Here is a 25,212-nt window from a genome sequence, read left to right as displayed (position 1 = left end):
AGATATTCAATGTTCTTAAAGTGTTGATGTTTCCTACAAGAGGCTCAGAAAAACATTGTGCTGTAAATGATCACAATAAATTTTGTCAAGCTCTGGCATAATTATTATCCAAACTACAATGTATTCGAAATATACTGCAAAATATATATTTATATTATAGATAGTATAACATAATGTAATATTGATTAATTGCGACTAATATTAGGTATTATATGATTATATAACGCCTTGTAGCAGAGCAGTAACTTGTGTCTGAAAGTATCCTGTCCTTTGGGCACCATTGCTATCTTTCCTTCATGTCATTTTCTTAGATTATTCTCCTTCTCTCTCCTACCCATGTTCCCCTCATGATATCTGCAACACAGTCTGCTCATACCCACATAACACCTTGTTTTGGAACGGTCTGTAGGCGTTACTCTTACTACTCGATTCCTACTCAGCTGTCAGATTGAGTGAGGGAGGAAATGCAAACAGAGGGTGGGGAGAGTGTGAGCGCAGGATTAGCTAATGGGCCGTCCTTGAGCTGCCTTCATCACGTCCGAGGCAGCCAATGCCGACACAGCCTCTTGCATTTCCATGGTAACAGTGCTTTATAGCCCCCACAAGAGGTGGATACAGAAGAAACGACAGGGAAAGGGAAAAAAGGTTGCAGAAAAGAGATGGGATTTTTTTCCACCCCTCCTCCCTTCTCTTCTTCCCTCCACTGGATGAATTAACTGGCCGAGTTGGATGACATCTGTTTGGGTGCCATTCGCAACAACGGACCACAACAGAGGTCCAGAGGCATGACACCGTGGTGCTAGCATGTTCTTGTTTGGAAATGAGAGGTGGTGTGGCTGTTTGCTGTCAACTGACTGACTGAATTGATTGGGTAGCATGCTCCATCAGACAGGTAAATCATCTATTTTTTTTCTGGAGCGCATTCATGCAACAGCTCAAGTTCTTCCAGCTGTTGAGAACCAGGCGTAGCTAGGCAGAGAATGATTTACATTTCATCGCTCATACGCTTCCCTATTTTTCATATATTTTTCACTCACTGATGCTGGGTTAATCATGGTATTTCATACTCTGAATTCCTCTCTCTTGGTAACTGCTACAGAACAAACTACATTCATACCAAAAAGCATTTATTACTTCATTTTAATGCCTTAACACTTCCCCCTTTTCTGTGAATTCAACAGCACATTAAGACAGACCCTGGATCATTGACATGCTTATATTTTAACACGTCATGAATTAACAGTATAGGATAGTGCATGCTACTGTAGGCTGTAGGTAATTTTAAGACTGCATTTTTGCACATCTGAGCCTTTAGGATCTCTCCAGAAACCCTGTTACATGGTGTACCTTTTGACGTTTATGATGGAGCTATTTGCCAGGAATTGCTCTAGCCTAGTTTGCATTATTTTGTGCCACGGTGCCGCCCTTGCACTTGACACAAACAGGCAATTATCAGTTCCATTTATCAACTGATGCTCCAGGCTAATAAATAAGCTGTTTACAGTTATTGGCCCCTCTTTGCTTTAGACACCTGTTGTGATATTCTCCCATGTTTGTGCCATGGTGTACGGGGTCCTGAAGCAGAGGAGTGGAATTCCTGAAGAGCTGTGTTAGCTCATCAGGATGTCTTTGCACCTTTTGAAACCCAAGTTGATAAAATACAGTTATGGAGATTATTATAGAGGCAGTAAAATAATCTCACCCTTTTACTTGCAGAGGTTTTATTCGCTCACGTACAGTGGTTGCAGAACATTGCTGGATGTTACTGTAATGTATTTTTTCTCCAAGGATTTATTTGATCTCAGTATCTTTAATTCAAAGACTGCAGTGCCTCATCGTTCAGCTCCCATTAGAATGTGGATCAAGATCAAGTTTTATCAAATGTGACTGAGGAAACAGACCTAATTGATACATAGTGTGATCCATAGTGTGATGTTTTAAAGTGGCATATCATAAAAAGAAGCCTCATATACTTTTACATGTGCATAAACAAGTGCACATGCAGTGCAGTATGAATAGCAGATGAATGTTCTGATGTAATCCGAATGCTAAATACTCTAACCAGCAAATATAGCATTAGTGTATGCGACTTATTTTGTCAGCATCCATTTCAGACTCAAATTCAAATGCCAGTTCTTTGGTCAGTTCTGGCTTGTGTAAGTCCTTAAGGCGGGCTCTTATGAAGTACCATTTGTAAACTGCCTTTATACTCTGCTAATCACTCACTTTTTTTAAAGGAACACTAGGTAAGATATGGTCTGTTTTGCTTCTGGGCTCCCGCTACAGTTGCAGAGTGTGATTCACTTTTATAGCACTGTCCTGAATTCAGTTGGGAGTGGTGAAGCACAAGGGTCGGTTTCCTACCCTCCACCAAATGTTACATAGTACCGTTTCTGCAGTGCAGAGTCCAGAGTAGCAACAACAGAGTCTCTGGTCTCCCTATTACAGGTCAGGGAAGCATCATAATGATTTTGAAGCTATAATTGTAAGGTTTAAATATTAACTAGTGTTGCTTTAAACGAAAGTTTAATTAGCACTTCCAGAATGGAAAGATATATTGGTACACTCTGAGACAGTGATAGAAAACATAATAGCACACAGAAGCCTGAGCATGCAACTACAGGAGCTCCTCTCATAGCAGATTGAAATGTAGCACACATTCAGAACTCTCACAATAATTTGAATGAAAAATAAATGAGCATTTTTTAAATTCAGCAATGTTGCTTACTTATTATATTTTTAACATAACCTTTAAGTGCTTTTTGTGTTTTTAGGGACAAACTATTATATAACAATCATGGGTACCCTTTTATCCCTTTGCATCTTGTTATTTTTGATAGGGCACCATAAGCCTTACAGATTGCAAAGAGCAAGTCCCTTTGAAATGACTTAACTAAACGATGCATCCTACAAAATGCTGTGACGTACACACCACCGAACTCCTGTCGCATGTTTTGGTGAGGATTCTCTCGTCCGAGCCGGCAGATTCTACATGGCAGCTGTACCCTAGTACACAGATTTACAGGGTTTAGTGGATCAAAAGATGGTGCTGAATGCAGGATCCCATCCCCAGTCCTTTCTTATGAATAGACACTTTTCCATGTGGTGCAGTAAACAATTTCTGAGTGACATGGCTTTGTCACAAGATCTGGCAACAGTCATGGAAAGGTTTAGCATGTAGGTCGAAAGACTTTGCAACTGGCAGTGTGCTCAGACACATTTAGGTGATGGTTTTTTAAATCAATCAAGCCAAGCTAACAGAGGAACTGAAAGGTCTATTGCCATTCTTTCCACCAGTTCAGTGACCTAGTTAAAGGGCTGAACCAGCGTTGGCAGGGGTGACTCACCCATACTGACCATTAGGGCAGGGTTGTTTTTTGTTTGTTTGTTTGTTTCACATTATGTCTCCTGTGCCTGGCCTTATACTAATGTATATTTGAGTGTGGATAAAAACAGACATGGGGCACTAATCATTGTCATAGATAAATGGGGTAAAAATCAGAATGGGGAAAAGAATCATAATCCCAAATATCTATTTGAGTGTGTTAGTAGGGATCACAAAAAAATCACGTACCACGTACAAGTGAGTTCAGATTTGCTTAGCAAATGAGACACATGCCTAGTCTCCCTATGAATGATTAGTTCTTAATGGTCTCTGTGTGTGTATATATATATATATATATATATGTATGTATATATGTGTATATATATAACAATATGATGGTATGAATTTGTTATTAATTTAATAATTTACACAAACATAATACTAATAGTCCCGAACTGAAACCTGGAGGTCCAGATTTAAAGATCTGTTCCATAGAAGAGCCACTTCGATGGATGATTTGTGTTTTATACATGTTTTCATGTCTGTAAATAATATACACAAACCTTATTTTAAAACTTAAGTGCTCTACTCGTAAATCCAAGGTTTTCTACAAACGAACGTGAGGCTGAAAAATTCGGGAACATTTTGTTTGTAGTTGAAATTGAAATGTGATTCTTTTTATAAATTAATCTCCAGGACCTTTGTAGATTAAGAGGACTTTCAGAGCTCTTCATGATCAGGGTAAACTTTGTTAGTATTATTTAATAATTTACAGTTTTAAAGATATATAAATAATGTTGCAAATATAAAATTGCTGTTTTTTTTCCAAATGGAAAATTGCACTCATTCAGATTGTGCAAGAATGATTAATCTTTCAGTTCCAACTTAATCTGATAAAGATTTTTTTCCATACATTCATGCCAAAAACTATTTTTGAAAGCTTTATTCTTAAGATTGTGAGTCATAATAACTGACTCTAAATTACCTGACCCTTGCTTTCTCACTGGTTTACCAATAACTGCTTGCAACCATGTATTTTTCAAGCTGTTGTTCAACAATGAGTTTATAAATTAAGTTTGGTTGTGTGACGCTGGTTTAATTGACACAGTGCCTACATTATAATGGCACAAATTCTGCCTGCATTGTGAAAATATACTTTAATATGACCTATGGTATCTAGAATAACCCTTCTGCTTGGTGTGTGGTATGGTCACCACACCGAAGACAAGAATATCTCTGTGACCGGTGACCATTTGTTAGTGTTTGCGTTTAAAGCTGTTCATCCAGTTACACACACACAAAGTTGCCTCTAGCGCCCACTCATCTCCTGTAAAAGAGTTGTGTATCATGCCTGTGGATAATCCGTCTTACACTAAGCACCCCTGTGTCATGTGATGGCACTAAAGACCTGTTGAAGAGTCGTCCTGCTGGGTGGACTCTGGTGCCATCGACAGTTGGACATCTTCCTGCACAGAGCTAAAACACAGGTTTATGTGTTACTTTAGTAAGCTTTTGAGTACTGACATTAAACATGGGTGATAATCAAGTGTGAGTCTTTCATATTCACCAAAATGCCAAACGTGTGAATGTGCAAAAGGGCCTTAACCAATAGCTTGCACTTTGCTTAATGGTAATTTTATAATTAGTTTTTACTTCAGTTCTATTGTACCACTATTTTGGGCATAACATGAAAATGTCATAGACAAAGATTAGTAGAAGATAAGCCTGTTTTAATGATTCTGATTCCTTTCTCAGCTGCTCCGTGTTATTTTTTTAGTGTAATTTGTCAGAATCTTACCTAGAGCAAGTTACAGTTTTAATCATGTTACAGATTCAGGGCAATGTAGGAATCTTGCCCTTTTACTGCTATATGGTGTTGTTTCTTCCCAAAATGGAAATTTAAACTGTCTACCATGTAGAGAGCAGCTGTATAACCCACCATTTTATGAAATAATATTATTGTTGACCAGAAGACATAGATTCTTCAAGTATGAGCCCAGAGCTTGGTAAATATTACTGAAAAATTCATGGTCTACCAAACTGTCAATATTTTTTCTATGCATTCCAAGTAAATCAGGAGAACCACTGGATGTCGACAGTGACATATGCTCTCTATCTGTATGCACATGATGGAGAATGAAACAGCAATAATTATAATATTTGCACTTATTTGCATGATCACAATAATTGATCATATTGACCAGAGGCCAAAAGCTTATTGCTATACACTGGAGAAAATTTTGGGCAAAATATGGTACGGCACAGTTCTTGTGAAACTGTGAATGAAAAATATGTCTTCAGGTGTTAATGTTATATTTTGACCATTCTTCCCAGGCTAACTGACTGTGAAAAGTCCAAGGCTGAATTACATAGCTACTGCTGTGCAATAGCAAGGCTGCACTTACTATGGTGGCACTCGCTTTCAGTGTGGTTTGGTTCAGAGGAAAGTCATTTGAAAGCAGCAAGCCTGATCATTCAGATTGAGGCTTTTAATAGACAGGACTCTTGTAGGACCCAGCGGGAGGGCTCATTTAATGCTTCGGTTTTCGGTGCTGTAGCATCTATTCATTATCGTCTTTGTCTGGGACTCGTGTGTGATGTCTCTCATCAGACTCCACTGTGTCTTGTCAACACACGTTTCTGATGCCAAAAGCTCAGACATGTGGTAGATTTCTGGAGATGAGAAAAGCTGATAGCCATGTGTCTTCCTCTTCTGTCTGCTCAGGTTTGAGAGATGAACGCAGCTCCAGCTCTTTGACGCCCCTGAGCTAGGGCCTGCCTGGTGGATTCCACCTGACCCAGCGGTACGTTCGCTTCGCTCCACTCCCAACATGCTGATCAAAGAATACCGCATCCCCATGCCCATGAGCGTGGAGGAGTACCGCATCGCCCAGCTCTACATGATCCAGGTTAGTTCGCCTTCTCTGTTATATACCCACTTGTCCTTAAAATCCCACTTTGAACATTTTTAAGAAATTAGAAGATGTCTAAGTTTTATTATTATTATTATTATTTTTTAAAGAGATGTTAGCATTAATTTATAGTTTAGTATTCCATAAGTTATTATGTTAGCATAGGTTGGTAAATTTCAGAACTCCCACCTGTTTCCAAGCCCTGAGAGACCAGGTGTCCAAAATGTTCATTTGGCAAGCTGAGACTTTTTAGGTTTTACAAAAAGGTTATGCTTTGTTGAGACCAAATATTTAGTAACAAAGCAAACATTGAATAATGGTGTTCCTTTTAGCATAATGTCTCTTTGGCTTTATCATTAGCCATGCTAGCATAGGTTGGAGTCATATTGTAGCATGGCTAAAATAAAACCTTAATTTTCTGTTGAGACAAATAAAAATTTGAAAGTTGTTTTTTTCCCCTAAAGTAGCAAAACAAACTTATGCTAGTCATGTTAATGTACGATTGTAGAATTACATTTTAATATGGGGCAGTATCCACTTTTCCATACTGTCTATACTGTGTCCATATTGTTTCAAAATTATTAACACGGTACTATGTTTTACTGTTTGTGGTGTTGCTTCAGGGGGATTGTACGGATGATGAAAAACTTTAAAATGTTCAGCTCAGCGCCACCACTTTCCTTCTATAGGCATAGATAAGTGAGCTAACAGGATAACCACTAAAGCAACTACAGGGAACTAGGGCGCAGATCTGCCACGTATCTGTGAGCACAAAGTCCAGGGAAGGGTCTTTGGAGTGTTGCTATCTGTTTTCAGCTTTGCTTCAACTGGATATGTATTACCTGAACTCACAACTGCGGTGGGCTACTGGGCTTGTGTTTTTCCCCCACCTGTTGTCAGAGCATGACATCAGCCGTCAGTGAGCTCCTACAGCGCCCCCTCCCTGTGACTCTTTTAAATGCCCGTTATTTTATCATGTACTAACTAAACAGACATTGAACAGAAATTTAACACACTAGACACATCATAATTTTGATACATCACCCTTATTTCTAGATACAAACCACATTTTTACATACCGTGGTGTACGGTATGACCGTTATATAGCCCAACGTTAATGGCGAGGACAGCTAAAATAAAAGTCGGTTACATAATTTTACAACCGATTTTTTTCAATTATATATGGAAAGACTGAAAAACAATAAAAAGACCTCAATGTAAAGAAATCATATGTTATTTTGGGTTCCTGTGATGGAGTTCAGAACTGGGAGCTAAAATAGTTAGCAGTACAGCAGTAATGTGCTCTCAGGAAGTGGTTTCAGCAGTAATATGGGTAACGTCTATGTTTGTTTTTTATATATACTGTAGCATCATGCTATCTTTATAGTCATATTGTTTTGAGGCTGAGCATGAACGCTAATGTTCCGTTTTAGTGTAATGTCACATAGGTTGGTTGTAATACACCTGAAGTTCAGGGTTCAACATCTGTTCTGTGAAAGCAGATGTCTTGAATGTTCATATGGTTCTGATGAGAGCATGCTGGGAATAGACAATCAGCCATAATCTTCTACAGTAAGCTCATCCTGGGACCAGGGAAAGATGAAACGTCACTTCTGCTTGGAGCGTGGCTACAGGAGAAGGCTGGTGTTGCTGTATAGCATAATGTTGCTGTTAACCATTAGCATTAATTTCCTGAATCGTCCCTTTTACATTCAGTTCCCTAGCTGTTTCTCAGTCATGAGAGAGCAGATGTCACTGATGTTCATTTGGATCCTGGTGATGAAGCTCAGAGCATGCTGGGAACGAAGCAGACAGCCCCTCCCTTCTCCCGTGAGCTCACGCTGAGAACGGCAACAGATGAAAAGTGCTGATGGCCATCAGCCGTCACCAACAATCAATAGCAATCAATCAATAGGAGCTTACAACACCAGTTGTGTGATCTGCATATGTAAACAGTTCAGAGGGGCTCCATAATAAGAGGTTATCCTTTTTTATCCTGATCTGAGTCCAGCATCTAATTTTTAATGAAGTGTTTGTTCCAGAAGGAATAGGTTTCACAATGACATTTGGAAGCAAAGCTATCTCGAGAGGGGACTCGGTGAAGTGAAATGGGATTGGAATGGCTGTGGCTATTTTGAAGGGAAGGAAAGCAATTTGCAAGACAACACTACACCTATGTGTCATCCAAGTTGTTTTGGCCTCTTCTCTGCCAGGAAGCCATTCAGCTTTCAGCTAGCATAACTTGACAGACCTGTACTTGAAATATCTCCATGTTTCTCCCTCTAGGGCTGGGCCCAGACACCGGGTCTGTACTGTAGGTTGATGAAAATGTGACCTGAGCTGAAATGGGAGAAAATGTTAATCAGGTTGTATGTTCCTGAAAACATATCTTGGTCTGACTAAACATAGCTTCAGTCATTTGAATATAAAGGGTTACTAGGAAAGAGGCCATATAAGGGAGGAGTCCATCAATGAAATGAGCCAGTTGACACGCTGGTAGAGCCCCAAGCAGAAAAGCCCTTGAATGTGCATATGTGCAAATATATATATGTACTTTATATGGAATTTGTTTTGATTCATGTCAGTATTTGATTGATATTATTTGTCTAGACCAGTCTTAGATTGTGTACTTAATCAGATATTTGAATAAAGTTTATATAGGGGTATTGCCAAATATAATGAATGTCCTATCTTTCAGGTTAAAATTATAAGTCTGTTATTGAGTGCAAATCTATGGAGAGCTGTATTTTAAAATACTACAGAGTTATAAAACTCTTCTACCAAAAGCGTAATGCTAATTCATACTCAACTGAGCTATCAGCTACAGCTCACCTCTGAAACCAGCTGCCATTTTATAATAGTCTAAAAACAACCAATGCAATATACTAATTTTGCTTGTTTTACGATATAAATTGAAAAAGCAAGAGTGATTAAAATGCCCATAGGTTCCAGGAGTTGACAGGTCAAGTCTTTCCTCCCGCTCGTCTGCACTGAGGGAGTCTGGAGAATAGGTCGTGACTGTGGTGGCACACGTGGGCTGCCTGCTCCAAGAGGGATGAAGGTCTCGCCGGCCCACCCACAGGCTCAGCGCACTCTCAGTAGGTTTAAGAGGTTAATTAGCATCATGTCAAGCCAGCTGTCAGACAGGCAAGACAGCACAGAGAAGCAGCCTGAGGAAGAATCCTACACTGTGCACTGTGTTTCCCCAGGGTTAAAAAAACCCCACAGGCAAGGACTTGCACTTAATAAATATTAGACTTAAAACAGTGATAGCATTAGGCCAGGTTTAGTTTCATCCCTATTGCTCGATTTAAATTTCCCAATATGGTTTAAAATGTACCTTGTCAAGTAATCAACAATAGTTGTGTAAAGATACACTTTCAGTGTTCCATTCATGATAATAGGTTCACAGTTTGCATTGTAATGTTACAATATGCATGACACAGTCAGTAACTGCATGTAGGAGGTATAATGATAATGCATCATGTACTGTTTTTAAATCCTCCTACTGATCTCATAGACCAGAAAAGAAGTTGATGCAAGTAACTAAACATAGCTAAACATAGCTGGCAATGTCTGGCGAGAACATTACAAACTCAAGGTGCTTCCTAATGTTATTTTGTTGGCTTACTCATCAGGACAGAGAGTAAATCAGAGTATCTACTGTTATTTTAGATGTTATACTGTTATATTGGAGAAGAATTTGTGTTGCTTGTATTATTCTGTTGAAATAAAGAGACAATATTCAAGGTTAGCATTGAATGTGTTCTTCAGGAATGGATAATCCTGCAGAACACCTGACTGCTGCAGTAAACATTGCAGTTTGCACTTTTGTTGTGTAATTAATTGCAGTGTTTTAGAACACACTGTGTATTTTTTTAAGCACCTTCCATTCCTGGTTATGTTGATGGTTGATCTGATGTGTTAGGCCTTCAGTTCAGCTCCTGAAGTCCTAACCAAAGGGAGAGGGCATTTGGCATTTGCATTTGCTAATTTAGGTATGTAGTCCTTTATGTTTCCAAACTTAATTTACCCATTATAATATAATATGTTTAAAAAAACAGCTTCAGTAGTGTCTGCTTCATCCACAATATCCGCCAACTCCAAGATCAGTTCTGTAATTGTCTGGACTTGTTGGTGTTATGTTCTATGGAGCAATACAATTACATTCTGTCTGCTTTGATTATTCATGTCAAGTTATGTCCTAACAGTGCACACACTAAAGCATGTTGTCCTTGATGAAGTTAATTTTTGGTTGGATGTCCTTTTTATTTTTTTGTGTTCACAGCAATGTTATAAATGTGTAGCAGCCATCTGTTGTGTCCTGTGTGACAAGTCGGTGCCTAATGACTGTGTGCAGGAAGTGCACGCAGCTTGGCTCTTGGGCACAGTAGCAGAGTGACCCTTTTGCTGTAGTATTAAAAGCTTTCTCTGGCTTGGCTGCCTGTGTGCAGATATCTCCTGATGGTGTGAGGCTGTGTGATTAGCTCACTGCTATGATTCAGAATGATTGTAGGGAAGCAGAGGTAAATATTTCTTGCTGCTACAGCAACCTACAGTATAAGCCGACATATTTAGTGTCACTGCCAGCATGCTTCAGTAGAGATCAGAATGGCTAATTTGACTAAAACAGATTTTGCATTCATACATTTCATAAACCTTCCCCCATCAGTCAACATAATGCTAGTCAATGCAGACATCTGTTTGGTCATGTAACATATTTGGGCATTTAGTGTTCTCCAAGTGTGTTGAGCTATCCAGTGATTGTTAGATGTGGTAGTTGTCTTAAGTTATGTCTGTGAGGAAGCCTTGGTAGCAAAATTAGTCACACCTAACAACTGGGGGAATTGTCAAAGCCTAAACTGTAGAGTAAAAAAAAATTATATGACTGAACTGACTGAAAAATTATATGACTGAACTGACTGAAAATTTATATGACTGAAAATTAAATGAGCGTCTAAAAGTAGGCCATCATCAATACTCATATCATTCATTCATTATCTGTAACCGCTTTTCCAGTTCAGGGTGGTGGTGGGTCCAGAGCCTACTTGGAATCATTGGGCACAAGGCAGGAATACACCCTGGAGGGGGCGCCAGTCCTTCACAGGGCAGCACACACACTCACTCACACCTACAGACACTTTTGAGTCACCAATCCACCTACCAACGTGTGTTTTTGGACTGTGGGAGGAAACCGGAGCACCCGGAGGAAACCCATGCTGACACATTGAGAACAAATTAACTCCTCACAGACAGTCACCCGGAGGAGACACAGGGAGAACACACCACACTGCTCACAAACAGTCACCCGGAAGAAACCCACGCAGACACAGAGAGAACACACCAGACTCCTCACAGACAGTCACCTGGAGGAAACCAGTGCGGACACAGGGAGAACACACCACACTCCTCACAGACAGTCACCTGGAGGAAACCCACGCAGACACAGGGAGAACACACCACACTCCTCACAGACAGTCACCCGGAGGAAACCCACACAGACACAGGGAGAACACACCACACTCCTCACAGACAGTCACCCGGAGGAAACCCACACAGACACAGGGCGAACACACCACACTCCTCATAGACAGTCACCCGGAGTGGGAATCGAACCTCCAGGTCCCTGGAGCTGTGTGACTGCGACACTACCTGCTGTGCCACATCCACTGTGCCACATCAATACTCATATACCAGCTCTTGTTTACAGCATTCTACATTGCTCTACCACTTTACACAATTCTGGAAAGCTTTTTCTATTCACATTGTCTGGGATACTCCCAGCAGTAATACTGTTCAGAAATGTTCACCCCAATCATGCCGTTGTAAAATGCTCCCCCAGCTTTCACACCATACTCGACAGCTCCCAGCTTTTATATTTATTATATATATTACATTGTTTATATATTACATTTATTACATTGTTCTAGAATGCTTTTTGTACTCACACTGTTCAAGAATATGCCTTGTACACTGTTCTAATATATTCCTTATGTTCACACTGTTGTAGAATACTCCTTGTAGTGCCACTGTTCTAGAATGCTCTTTATGTACACACTGTTCTAGAATACTCTTTGTATTCACACTGTTCTAGAATACTCTTTGTATTCACACTGTTCGAGAATACGCCTTGTACTCACACTGTTCCATAGTACTCATTATTCTCATGCTGTCCTAAAATACTTATCTCCAAAGTGTTCTAGAATGCTCTTTTTCATCACATTTTTCTAATGTGTTTCTTATACTCACACTGTCCTAGAATAGTCCTTAGTATCTCACTGTTCTAGAATACTCCTTTTCTTCCATTGTTCTAATATGTTTCTTATACTCATATAATTCTAGAATACTCTTGTACTCGCACTGTTCTAGAATGCTCAACATTCTCTGTTATAAAATACTTCATATACTCCCATTGTTCTTATATTCACACTGATGCTCCCATCATTCATTATGTTCTGGAACATAAGGTTTCCCTACAGTCACACTGTTCTAGAATGCTTCACACTCTCATTATATTTTCATCATTACCTTTTTCAAACCCTCTAATCAGTTGTAACAAAGTTATTCAGAATGTCACGTTACAAATTTACATATATTAACTCTCCAAAAAGGCCAGGGATGATACATAAAGGATGTTATGATGTGAAACATCCTGATAACGGCAGTGTGAAATCACATTAATAAAAGGGAAGAGTAATTATATGTAATACAGCTTAGAACTATTCAAGGGTAGTTAAACAGATATTCTTTGGTGTCTGAGTCTCAGGTTTGCAGTCAGTCTTGCTGTTAGATTTCCTTTGTGACTTGTTAAAATTCTGGAGCGTTCTGCCTGGGTGGGAATGTAAAAGCCTTGGGAAGGAAGATGAGGAAGCCCATTCGTCAGCAAGAATGCCACAGTTTTTGTCTCCTGCCTTTCCACTTCTGCTCTCTCCACCCACCCTCCACCACCATCACCATCACAGCGTCACAGCTGAGCTCCGGCTGCCATGGCTACGGATGACATCAGCAAGAGCGTGGCACTCGCTGCAGTCATTTGTTTGCCGTGTGTGTGTGTGTGAGAGAGAGAGAGAGCTAGAGAAAGAGAGAGGTGGGGGGGCAATGGGAGAGGTCACGATGATGCAGGCTCGTTGCCAGGGTAACTTTTACTCTGCTGATTTTGTTATCCTTTGCTGAAGATGAGCTCTGGAGGTGCACCACAATGAGGTCAGGTAGAGGCAGTCAAAGATTGGGGGTGTTTGGGGAGGGGGATAAGATACAGCAGGCATTTTCTCCCCTTAGATACCCCCTTCATATAACCTTCTGCCTCACCCTCCTATAGGGCTACCTTTGCCTCCTGCTGTGCCCCTGGAAAGGCGTATGACACGACATCTGAAAAGACATCTTACCTTCCCCTGTGCTTCTCAGAACCTGATGTGAAAGCCATCAGTTAAATTAAGCCCAGTAAACACTCAGATTTTATTTTAATGTTTACTAAGTGTATAAAGTATTATATTGCTATGTACAGGGCATTTAGTGTAAATAGCATTATTTGGCTAACTTCTGTTCAGAGTATTATAACGATATGTCCAGTCTTAATTACATTTTAATAACTCTACCATTTAACCCTAAGAACTACAGGGAGATTCACTCAAAGGAGGCCCGGAATATTCTGGTGTCTCTCCCATTGGAAAGAAACAATCTGAACTAAAAAAATAATCTACACCTTAAAGTATGTGTGATCAATAGCATTACATGCGACACTGGAAGTGATCTCTGCTTTCTGCCAGACACAGTAAAGGGGTACGGGGATTGGCATACGGAAGCAGCAAACGGAGGTTTAAATGTGGCTACAGCTGCTATCTCTCGGATAGAGGGGCATCCTGGCTTGTACAAAGCTCCGTATACCGAGGAGCACATTGAGCATTGTTTTAAATTCCAGTTGTGTTCCCTAATTCCCTAGGTTACATTCGATTTGATACAAGATGCCATGCAATAACAGTGTATTCAAGGCGTATTCAGTATGTTCTCATGACTTTCGATAAGATCAAGAAGTTTGAAATATGGAAGTAGCTGTTGAAGTAGTTTTATTCCCATTTTGTAGAATATTCCATTGGCTGTAAAAAGATCAAAAAATCAAGTCACACTTTAAAGTATCACAAGTTTGCTGTTGAATTTAATGACAGTTTGTGTATTGGTCTATCCATACTCAATAGCATTTGTTTGTTGACTATTTTTGAATATTATTTGAATTGTGTGTGCATTGTGAGACTGCATTACCAATGAAAATACAAAAATTGACCTAAAAATCAAACCTCAACAGACCATGTTGAGACCAAGCCATATCTTAATTACATGCTATTTTATTTATTCATTTATATATTTATTCATTCATTCACTGTCTGTAACCCTTATCCTATTCAAATCATATCTAATTTATTTGTATGGCGCTTTTTACAACTGATGTTGTCACAAAGCAGCTTCACAGAATTCCAGTAAAGATAAGTTTTGACATGAAATGTAAAGGATTTAAAAAATTCTTTACAGGTTTGATTTTCAGGTCAATATTTGGATTTTCATTGGTAATGCAGTCTCTCAAAGCAAGCCAAGGGCGACAGTGGCAAAGAAAAACGCCCTCCGAGCTGAGAAAGAAATCTTGGGAGGAACCAAGGCTCACAAATGGGGGACCTATCCTCCTCTGGTCAATCTACTGGTAATAATAGTTAAGAGTCCATGAAAACTTCAATGTAGGGTGGGCAGCTCCAAGGCAAGTGGCTGGAGCATGGGCAGCTGGTCTGAAGCGTGGAGCAAGAGCTCGACAGTCAGTCACCTATCAGTGTCCAGCCGGACAGGTCGGTGGTCGTTTACTCAGAATAAGTAGAGGCATGTAATTAATTTTGTTCTGTTTGGGGGAATGTAAAGCAGAGAATGTGAACATTTCCAGAGTGTGGTTAATGACACTGGCAGATTTGACTATGACAGCTTTAACTAAAAGGAGTGAACCAGAAGGACACACAGACAGAGGAGCATCCTGAAACACTGGCATCCTTCCACTCCACCATCAATAAACCTGAATGATCACATAAAGCGTCGGGGCAACAGCACCAGCATCTCAGCTTCACTATAATTCCCAGTTCAGGGTTGTGGTGGGTCCGGAGCCTACCCGGAATCACTGGGCACAAGGCAGGAACACACCCTGGAGGGGGCACCAGTTCTTCACATTGCGACACTACCTGCTGTGCCACCGTGCCGCCATATTTTATTTAAATAGATTTATCGTAATTTTACAGCACTGTTCAAAAAATGGTTTCTTGGGAGCAGAAACACATATTAACCACCTATTTTGAATTATGTTTCTTTTATATAAACGACCCCAAATATACATTCCCAAGTCAACCATACAGAAACTGCACAATAATTTTGCAAGAATTCAGACAGAGGCCTGAAAGACTGTCTGGACAGCTGACTGCTGTCTTTCATCCCCACGGTAGCAGTGCTAATCAAATCAAATCAAATTTATTTATATAGCGCTTTTCACAACTGATGTTGTCACAAAGCAGCTTCACAGAATTCCAGTAAGACAAGATTTGACATGAAATGTAAAGACAAATGTAAAACCCTCAAGTGAGCAAGCCAGGGGCGACAGTGGCAAGGAAAAACTCCCCCAGCTGAGGAAGAAACCTTGGGAGGAACCAAGGCTCACAAGGGGTGACCCATCCTCCTCTGGTCAATCTACTGGTGATGATAGTTAGTAGTCCATGAGAACTTCAGTGTAGGGACAGCTTCAAGGCACTTGGTGGTTGCTGGAGCGTGGGCAGCTGGTCTGAAGAGTGGAGGAGGATCTCGACAGTCATCCATCAGTGTCCAGACAGACAGGTGGGCAGTCAATTACTCGGAAAGATGGAAAGGGATGGAATTAGTTTTGAACTGTTTTGTGTTTGTAAAGTAGAAAATATGAAAATTTCCAGAGTGTGGCTAATGACTCCGGCAGATCTGACTATGACAGCATTAACTAAAAGGAGAGAACCAGGAGGACACACAGACACGGGAGCATCCTGAAACACTGGCATCCCTCCGCTCCACCGTCAACAAACCTGAGTGATCGCGAGAAGCGGCGGGACGACAGCACCAGCGTCTCAGTATACTAATGCATCTATCACTAGGCCGAGTGAATCGGCTGCCAAGAAAGCGAGCTCCAGTCAGGTCCAGAGCTTGGAGTTTTCTTTCCTGTGGCGGCCGATGTTTGTGAATGACTTAAAATGGAACAGCGCTGCTTTATTGTCCATTACGCCCCCAGCTCTAAACATAGAGCTTTCAGCTGTGTGCCACCCTCCCCTCATAGTTTCCTCTTATTAATATTTAATGGGGAAAAATTCATTACTGCAATGATGTTTGTGTGTGTGTGTGTGTGTTTGTGTGTGTGTGTGGTTGTGCGGGGGGGGTGGTATTGGCAGAGATAATGCGAGCTCTAGCTCTAAGTTAATTAAAGCTGAGTGCAGAGTGGTGTCTCCCGCTTGAGGGAGATAAGTACTCTGAAATGAAGAAGGAGCCAAAAGCCATACGGTGCAACAAAACGACGGAGAAAAACACCACCAGAAACAGCTCTTTATTTTTTATTTATTTATTTATTTTTTTTCTCTCCTCTTTTTCTCTGAGCACAACTTGGCAATCCGACAGTGGCGCAGCAGAAAGAGAAACGGTATCCTCCCCAATAATTAAGTTTCAAGCTCTTTGGGACTAATTTGATCAAGGCCCAATTAAACAGCCATATCCGCCAAATTCAAACCGATACAAGCTTCCCACCGAACTGTCGCCTACAGTTTTCAGAGGCCCACCATGCCTGCTGTGGGTTGACTGGGGTGGAGTTCTAATGTAGTTACTTCTCTTGCAATAAACAAATGATTGGTGAGGATGTATGCTTGGTTTGTGTTTAAATACAGTCAGAGTTTGGCAGTGAAACTGGACTTGAGTCTTATACACACAGTTATCCCATAACTAAATATTGCCCTGAGCTAAAATGTCTAATCCTTCTAATTAATTCTCCTAAACTCTAATGACCCAACAAATATCCCTGTTCTCATTACGTTAACTTACACGTTAAATTACACATTTTCACATTGCATTTTTGAAGTTACTAGAATTTGGCCTATATACATTATCTGTGGAAAATATTGGACACCCGCGTACCCAATGTTTTCTGAAATGGTATTAATTGCGATTTGATTGCATTCAGTCACAAGAGTATTAGTATATTACTGATGTTGGATTATTAGATCTGGAAGACAAACATATCAGTAACACCTTTAAACATTTTACAGCCTAATATTTCTGACTGTTGCCGCTGCGACTCCCACTGTAGTTTTGCTCTGAAGAGTTTTATTGTAGATTGATTTCACATAATGGAGGAAGTAGTGCTTAGAGAGATTTGTGTGGAGGTACGGCTGTCATTGTGTTGCAGTCATTTTGGACATTTGACAGTATCGGTAGCAAATTATTCAATAAATTAAGATTAAGAGTTTGTTTAAGAACATATGGAAGCATATCAGTGCAAAAATGAAAATGTAATACAAAAAATGGCAGTGTAGTCCTAAGTTTGATTTTAATGTTCCATTCATCCATGCAAGTTTGAAATCAAAATTCAAACTCAATAAACCTATTTACATTTGCAATTTGGTGTCCTTCTGTTGATATTTCATTTACACTAAGATTTCAACGTTTGTATTAGCTTTATTTAAATGAATATGTATTTCCCAATTAATCCCACAATGGTCAAAATGATAATTAAAGTTCAGCCAAATGAAACATGTATGTGCAACGTGAAATAAAATGTTTATAAGTCTACCAAACTGCAAATGTACACGGTATTAGTGAATTTGCATTTGAATATTGAGTGCAAAATTGCATGGATGAATGGAAAATTTAATTTCAAACTTAGATTGATTACTTTCCATTTTGAGTTGATATGATTTCATTATATAACAGCTTATAAATAAATATATGAAATAGCATGTATAATATTTACAGTAGTAGTTAAATAAAGCCTTATATGTAGATAAGTAACTGTATACAAATATATTAACCGCCCCAGTCTGAGTTGAAGTCCGAGTGTAATAGAACATATAGTATTTTGAATTGTTTCTGGTATAAATTTCTGAGAGCAAGGCATAGAAACCTCATGTCATGGGTGTGTGGGTGTGTGTATATGCAGAGGGCACAGACAGCAGTGCTTCGTGGATGCAGTGGGGGATTCATGGTGGTCTGGTGACGGGTGTTGGGCCTGATGTCAGCTGTCAGCACCTTAATGAAGTGATGGTGCTGCACAGTAAAACAGGAACAGATTCAGACACACTGCAGCATCCTCTCTCTGTATCTATCTCTCCCTTTCCCTCTCTCTCTTTCTTTCTCTGTCTGTCTCCCTCACCCTCTCTCCCACTCAACCTTAACTTGGATCTTCCTGTCCCCAATACCTGCCACATTCAGCTGCTGACAGTCTTCTCTCCCTCTCTTTCTCACTCTTCTCTCTTTATCTCTGTTAATCTTTCTCACACTCACACAATGAATAAATTATTAGTGAATAGTTTATGCACATTATGGTTAAAAAAAACCAAAACATGCATTTAATTTCAAGTCAAATTGGGCACTAAATACATGCTATTCATGTTTCAGAATATATTTTTGAGAAGATTTTATATATATATATATATATATATATATATATGAGAGAGAGAGAGAATGTGAATAAAAACAACTATGCGAGACCTGATAGACCACCAAATGGTTCCCATCAGACAAACAGCACTTAAAGCTTCCATCTTTCAGAGACTGGAGGAATCCACTCCTGCTTAGTCTCTGAAAAAAATCCAGTTATTTTTTCTCTTTGGTCCACACTTGTACAGTGAGAAAACAGCTCAGTACTGTGGGTCTGCAAGGATGCATAGCCTTTAAGACGATGTTACTAAGTAATATATGAAGGTAGAAAAGAACAAAGGATCTGTTTCTGTGGATTGATCAGAGCCCAGACCTTATCACCACAGTATGAGATATATCACGAGATGGATTGGAGGGTGATGTTTGACTTGCCAAACACTGTATGCATGAGTATGAACAATATGCATGGGTTGCTTTATAAATAGCATGTGCTTGGATTGGTATGTACAGCTACAATTATACCAGGCTCTGTGTCTCTTACTGTCTCTGCCTACACTCTCCGTGTTACTGCTCATTCCTATTCTGTGGGTGTCTCTCTGCTGCTCTCGCATATAGAAGGCTGGATAGGCGTTAAGGCGGCTCCTGTTGTAAAGGGTTTGCATCTTGCAGACAGAAGTGTGTTTCTGTCGGAGGAGGTGTGTGTGTGTTGGGCTGACGTCAGCCCTGAGTGTGCATTCTGTTGCTTTTTTGAGGCTGGCTCAGTGCTGATGATGTTGGTGGAAAGGGAGGGGGCTGACATTGAAAGTGTCACAGTCGTGTTTGGCACGCTGATATTCAGCCCGCCGCAGGTTGTAGCCTTGTGTGCGACTGTACCCAGCCTGGCATGAGGGATTTGAAAAGATGTTTTTGATGTTTTCAAGGTGCTCTGGGCATAGAAGCTGTCTAGAGCTGGATGAATATGTGCATTTAAAAAAGGACTAGTATTTAAATGCCACCCACAACAAGCATAGATGCTCCTTCACTTGATTTACTGATGAACGTTTGAGGTTGTAAAACAACCTGAATTCAAATGTTTGCTTTCTTATATAATCTTGCATGGTTCGTTGTGTCATATCATAATATTTAACATGTTATATCCTGTAGAATATCACAATTTTGATCATGTTTCAGCTCTCTCTACCACCCTAGTGTATGCCATGTATTTAACAGTTTATAAGCACTTCCTCATCTGAAGTTTTTTTTTTTTTCTGAATTCAAGGGTGTAAGTAAAGACTAAGTTCCTCTTCTGCGGCAGTAACAACCTATTTAAGGACTACAGTTGGAACGTCCACCCACAAGAACATTAATGGGTTTAGGAACTGAGGTGGAATAAGATTGCCAACACCAGCTTAGTCACAAAGTATTTCCTTGTCCTCCATCACGCCAGAGAACAAAGTTTCACTGCTCCACAGCCAACTGCTGGGGGCTTTAGAACCCAGTGTCTGGTGCTTGGCATTGGGCATGGTGTTTACAGGCTCATGTGCAGCTGTTTCAGAGTGGCTCACACTATCTATGGATTGCAGTCATATGATTTTGTATTTTTTATGTTTTTTGGCGTGGGTGCCATATTGGGGACCGATCCTCTGGTTTCAGTTCACAGCACTAATGTAAATAAATGAGAAAGATGGAAAAGTCTGTCTCATACACAGCTTCTCTCCCTGTGCTGGAGAGAGTTTTAGAGTCTTACAGCACTCAGAAGCACAGAATCCGACTGCCTCTTTCCATCAGAGACATAAAGGGGTCTAGAGTGTTGCAAACTGAGGAGAAAAAACAGTTGAAGTCTGTTAGCCACATTAGCATTTTTGTGATAGACTCGAAGGAAAACTTTTATTAATGTGTTTCTCTGCACTTCTGTGAGAATCTGAATGAGTTATTCATACACAGATCATATGCAAGCTTCAGTAGTCATCTTATTTCACTCGTGTTGTTTTAGTGTGTAAGAGACTACAGACACAAGCCACGTATTTTTTGTATCAATCATTTCCCCCTGTTTACAGAGTAAATATCCATGCACTCTAAGAGTGTAACAGATTTTTGGGGATAATATATTTTTGTGACTGTCTGCTTTTTTGGTGTCTCTGGTTTGGCTGAAAAATGTAATAAAGTCGTTCTCTTTGTCTGAAAGTCTGAATTCCAAACGTCTTCCTACACCCTCTATAGGGCACAGTATTGGTCATAAAATAACGGTTTTCTGGATTCACTTAGTGCGTTTTATGTCAAAAAGTTTTTAGTCAGCCATAAGTTTCATATTTCCTTGTTGAGTTAGTGTCTAATTGCTTTCTGGGTGCAGTTTTATTAATTATTAGTAGAGTTCCTCTACTGACACAGATGAACAGAGCTCTGTTTAAAAACGTGATGTGGATAAATGGGTCAGGGATCCATACTAATGACTTTAATTTTAATGTCTAAACATTTATTTATAAAATTGTTGACAGAAACAATAAAACAATATAAATATCAATTTAAATATGGAGCTACTATACACTATGTTATCGGCTACAACCCATGGATTGGCAGGGCTTTTTTTTTTTTTTTTTTTTAATGAGAACATTATAAAAGCTGCATATGTGCAGTTGAACATTTATGTCTAGAGTGGGTACACTTTAATCTAGTTCATTATAAAGGGTGTCTACAATCATTTGGGCTGTATTGTTTTGTATTTTTATAGAATTTTATTTTTACAGTACTTTTATCAATTTGCAAAAAAAAATTGCTTTTATCAAACTGCAAAAAAGGATTTTAATAATTTGATGTTAATATAACCTAAAACCTAACAAGATGTGTGTGCATATAAAACTGGGGGCTACTCTATGTCCAACATAGCCCAGTGTTGTTTCATGTCCAGATTGCACAAATCACTCAAGGCTCTTGTCTACATCTGCAACCACCAGACACTGTTGGCATTTAGTAAATGTTACAGTCATCCATGTTATCAGTGCCAGCTGCGAATTTGCAGAGCCTTGGCTTGCTGTGATGACAAGGCCCAAGATTGTGGTGTCGTCTGATGCAGCTGACGTGGCAGTGACTGAAACATCCCTGACACATTTATGCAGCTAAATGAATAGTTTCAGATTCATGAGATTATTTGCTATTATAAATGTTAGGACAGGCTATTTTAACAAGAATATACAGTGGATCCTTTACTAATGAACGCCTATACTAACAAACTTTCCAAGATACGAACCGGGCATTTGAATATTTTTTGCCTCCACCAACGAACCATGACTCTAGAAACAAACCCGAGCCTCCACCCAGGCGGCGGCTGGAAATGGACACTGACCCCAATAGGCGAGTCTCCCAGCGCGCCCAGACTTGAGTGAGCTTTTAAGATTAGCAAATTGTAGTTTTAGCAATTTAGCATTAGTGTAAATAGCAGACATCGAGCTAAGTTAAGCCGTATCTACGCTTCGTCTCCCCACATTCATCACCTACTCTCCGTTATTCCACCCACCCCCACCTCCCGTCATACAGCCAGTGTCTGTGTTACTCCTCCAGTCAGTCGTCACATCTTCAAGGTAGCGATATTTAACCACTTAAAACTTTATTTCTTTTTTATTACTTTTACCACTTATTTCTTTTTTATTTTTAGTAATGTTTCATGTATTTTTTTACTAATTTGAGAATTTTGTAAACATATATCAGTGCAAAAAGGTGACTTTCGGGGTGGGGGCTGGAACGCATTAATTGCTTTTCCATTATTTTAAATGGGGAAAATTGACTCGAGAAACAAACTTTTCCACTAATGAACCTGCTCACGGAACGGATCAAGTTCGTAGGTAGAGGTTCCACTGTATATATAAATTCTTATTAAGGTAGCTTGTTTTTTTTATAGGAACCGTTAAAGCAGCCACCATGCATTTGAATATTTGATGAAGAATATGAACACTAAGGTGGAATCTTGGGTTCTTAATTATTTGTCTAAGCCCCAAGTGTCACGACCTTGTCATGTCTGTTTTTCCCGCCATGTGCTCTTGCACATGGCTCTGTTTGTTATTGTTCATGCCTCCGCTCTAGTCACGCCTTTGTTCCTCCTCCTCGGCAGTGTTATTTGTAATCCTGCCCCCTCGTTATCTGTTCCAGGTGTCCCTTGTCTGTGTTATGTGTTTAAGTTCCCATGTGTCAGTTCCTGTTTGTCGGACATTCCACTGTTGTCATGCTGTTACTCGTTTCGGCCTTCAGTTTGTATTTCCTCTGTCATCGTGTTGCCCAGTCTAGTCTGTCTGTCTCTGCTTTGCTCGTTTCGTTTCCACCATCATCGTGTTGCTCCCTCGTTTGTTCCTCGTTTCGTTTTTGCCTGAGTCTGTCTGTCTTTGTTTTGTTATATTTCGTTTGTATAAACAAAGAGTTCACTGTGTTTTAGCAAGTGCGTCCGCCCCCGTGATCCTGACACCAAACCCCAAATTATTTAGACTGTTATCAGTTTGAGTTAATACTGATCATGTTTCTTCCTCTAGTATACTACCTGATATATTTTAAAATCTATTTTGACCGAATATTCATTTTCGACAGCTTTTCTCCACTTTTAGGTCTGTGATATGGCTGCCATTTAGTGAATATCACATAGACTCTCTCTTATTTGCCTGCATTAGACCTCCTCAGTGAGAAGAGGCACCTGTGTTGAACAACATATCTGTGTTGACATTTCATTCTGCTGCATTTCATATTTCATAAAAGCACTCGGCCAAGATAACGTTGATACAGTAGCCGCCGACGCGCTCAGGCATAAACTGTGTCTTAAACAGGAGCTTTAAAGTAAGTGTCGCCTGCTTTTAATCTGCCTGCTATTATCTTGCTAATGCAAAGTCATTGCTGATGTAATCAGTGTAGCCATCTGCCCTCTGAATGGGGCAACCTGTCCATCCTGTCATCAGCCATCTTCTGTTTGCAAAGTGCATCTGTGAAAACAAATTCATTTCAATGAGATATAGAGCAGAGCTAGTAAAATGGAAAACTGATGGATGGCAGACTGTACAATAAAGCATGGCTGTCCAACACAAGTTCTGTTTCGTGTTTTTGTCTCTGCACTTGATTCCATGCATAAGGCACAAATGGGTCAGAAATCCTTAGCTGTGTAGTGCTGTGGTGGCCCTTTAAAATCTGGATTATATTTCAATTCTGTTACCTGTATGATATGCCCAATCCCCTAAACAAGTCTGTTCTTTCTGGTTCTAGTCTGGCATTATAATAGGCCAGTAATTTGAGCCAGTAAATGTGTGGGGGGAGGTTTACCCTCCTCCAATTGTTACATAGTGCAGTTTCTGCAGTGCTGAGCCCAGAGTTGCAACAACAGAGGCTGTATTCTCCCTATTATAGGTCAGTGTAACATCTCTGTGATTTTAAGGTAAGAATATTATGTGGTGTTCCTTTTAATCTGATATTCAAAGGAATTGCTATCACACAGCTGTAGGGTCCTGGGATTGTGGGTTTGCAGTCCATCTCGGGTCACTGCCTGTGAGGGGTAATGTGTAGTCTCCCTGTGTCTGTGTGGGTTTCCTCCCACTATTAGGGAAATATTGGGAGTGGGATAGTCTATTTAAAAAGTGCCCATAGGTGTGAGTGTGCGATTAATTAATATGTCATTAATATAACAGTGTCATTCAAGTTTATGCAAATTTGATTGTTTGCTGAACCATTCCTTTAAAAATATTTTTTTCTTTGTTTTATATTCGTCTTTATTAAGATTTAATAAACTATGCCTACCCCTAGGAAAAGAGATTTATTTTTTTGCATTGTTATATTTTAAAATAAATATATATTTGTCAGCTTTTATTCTAGAAGTTATTACAGTTTATAGAACATTTGAAAACATGATTTATAGCCCTTCTGTTTCTGTTTTTCTAGGAACAGAAAGAAAATATTATGGAGTTAAATCAGTATCACTTGTTTTTGAATTATTAAGATTTCAAAGGCTTTAATAATTAAAAAAATGTAGTGACACTGATTTAACTCCATGACATACCTGATGTTTCTAAATCAGCTTAATGTGTTCATTCTTGAGTGGGTCTGTTTCATATCTATTTGTTTAGTCTGTGAGCCTCAGTTTCCAAAAATCAATGTAAAATGTTTTAGCTTCCGTCTTGTGGTAATCTGTGGGATTGGAAGGGCTTTGTTGTGTATCTGTGGTTTGACATCCATGTAATTTGCAATTCGCCACTTTTTCTGCCGAAAATGAGAGGCTTTTGGCCATTTGTAAACTCACTCACTGGGTTCTGTTCTCAGTATTGCTCAGTACTGTTTGGTGTGATGGTGTTTTGAGCGCCAGACTCTACAGTCAGTTTAAAGCAGAAGGCTGCTGGCACTCTCCATGGCACA

At 39.7% G+C, this 25,212-nt stretch overlaps 1 protein-coding gene across 5 annotated transcripts in view; it reads left to right on the top strand.

Moving 5' to 3' along the window:
• LOC136674786 (membrane-associated phosphatidylinositol transfer protein 2) overlaps positions 1 to 25,212 on the top strand; it is a 71,938-nt gene that overhangs the window by 15,958 nt on the left and 30,768 nt on the right. For all 5 annotated transcript variants that reach the window (XM_066650995.1, XM_066650993.1, XM_066650994.1 and 2 more), the window contains exon 2: positions 6,051 to 6,234. In XM_066650995.1, coding sequence (XP_066507092.1) covers positions 6,157 to 6,234 — 78 coding nt within the window. In that variant the 5' untranslated portion in view covers positions 6,051 to 6,156. The remainder of the gene's footprint in view (positions 1 to 6,050; positions 6,235 to 25,212) is intronic.

Source organism: Hoplias malabaricus, chromosome 18 (genome assembly GCF_029633855.1).
Source record: "Hoplias malabaricus isolate fHopMal1 chromosome 18, fHopMal1.hap1, whole genome shotgun sequence".
NCBI lineage: Eukaryota > Metazoa > Chordata > Actinopteri > Characiformes > Erythrinidae > Hoplias > Hoplias malabaricus.
The sequence above is the reverse complement of the archived record's forward strand: the minus strand, read 5'-3'. Positions and strand labels throughout refer to the sequence as shown.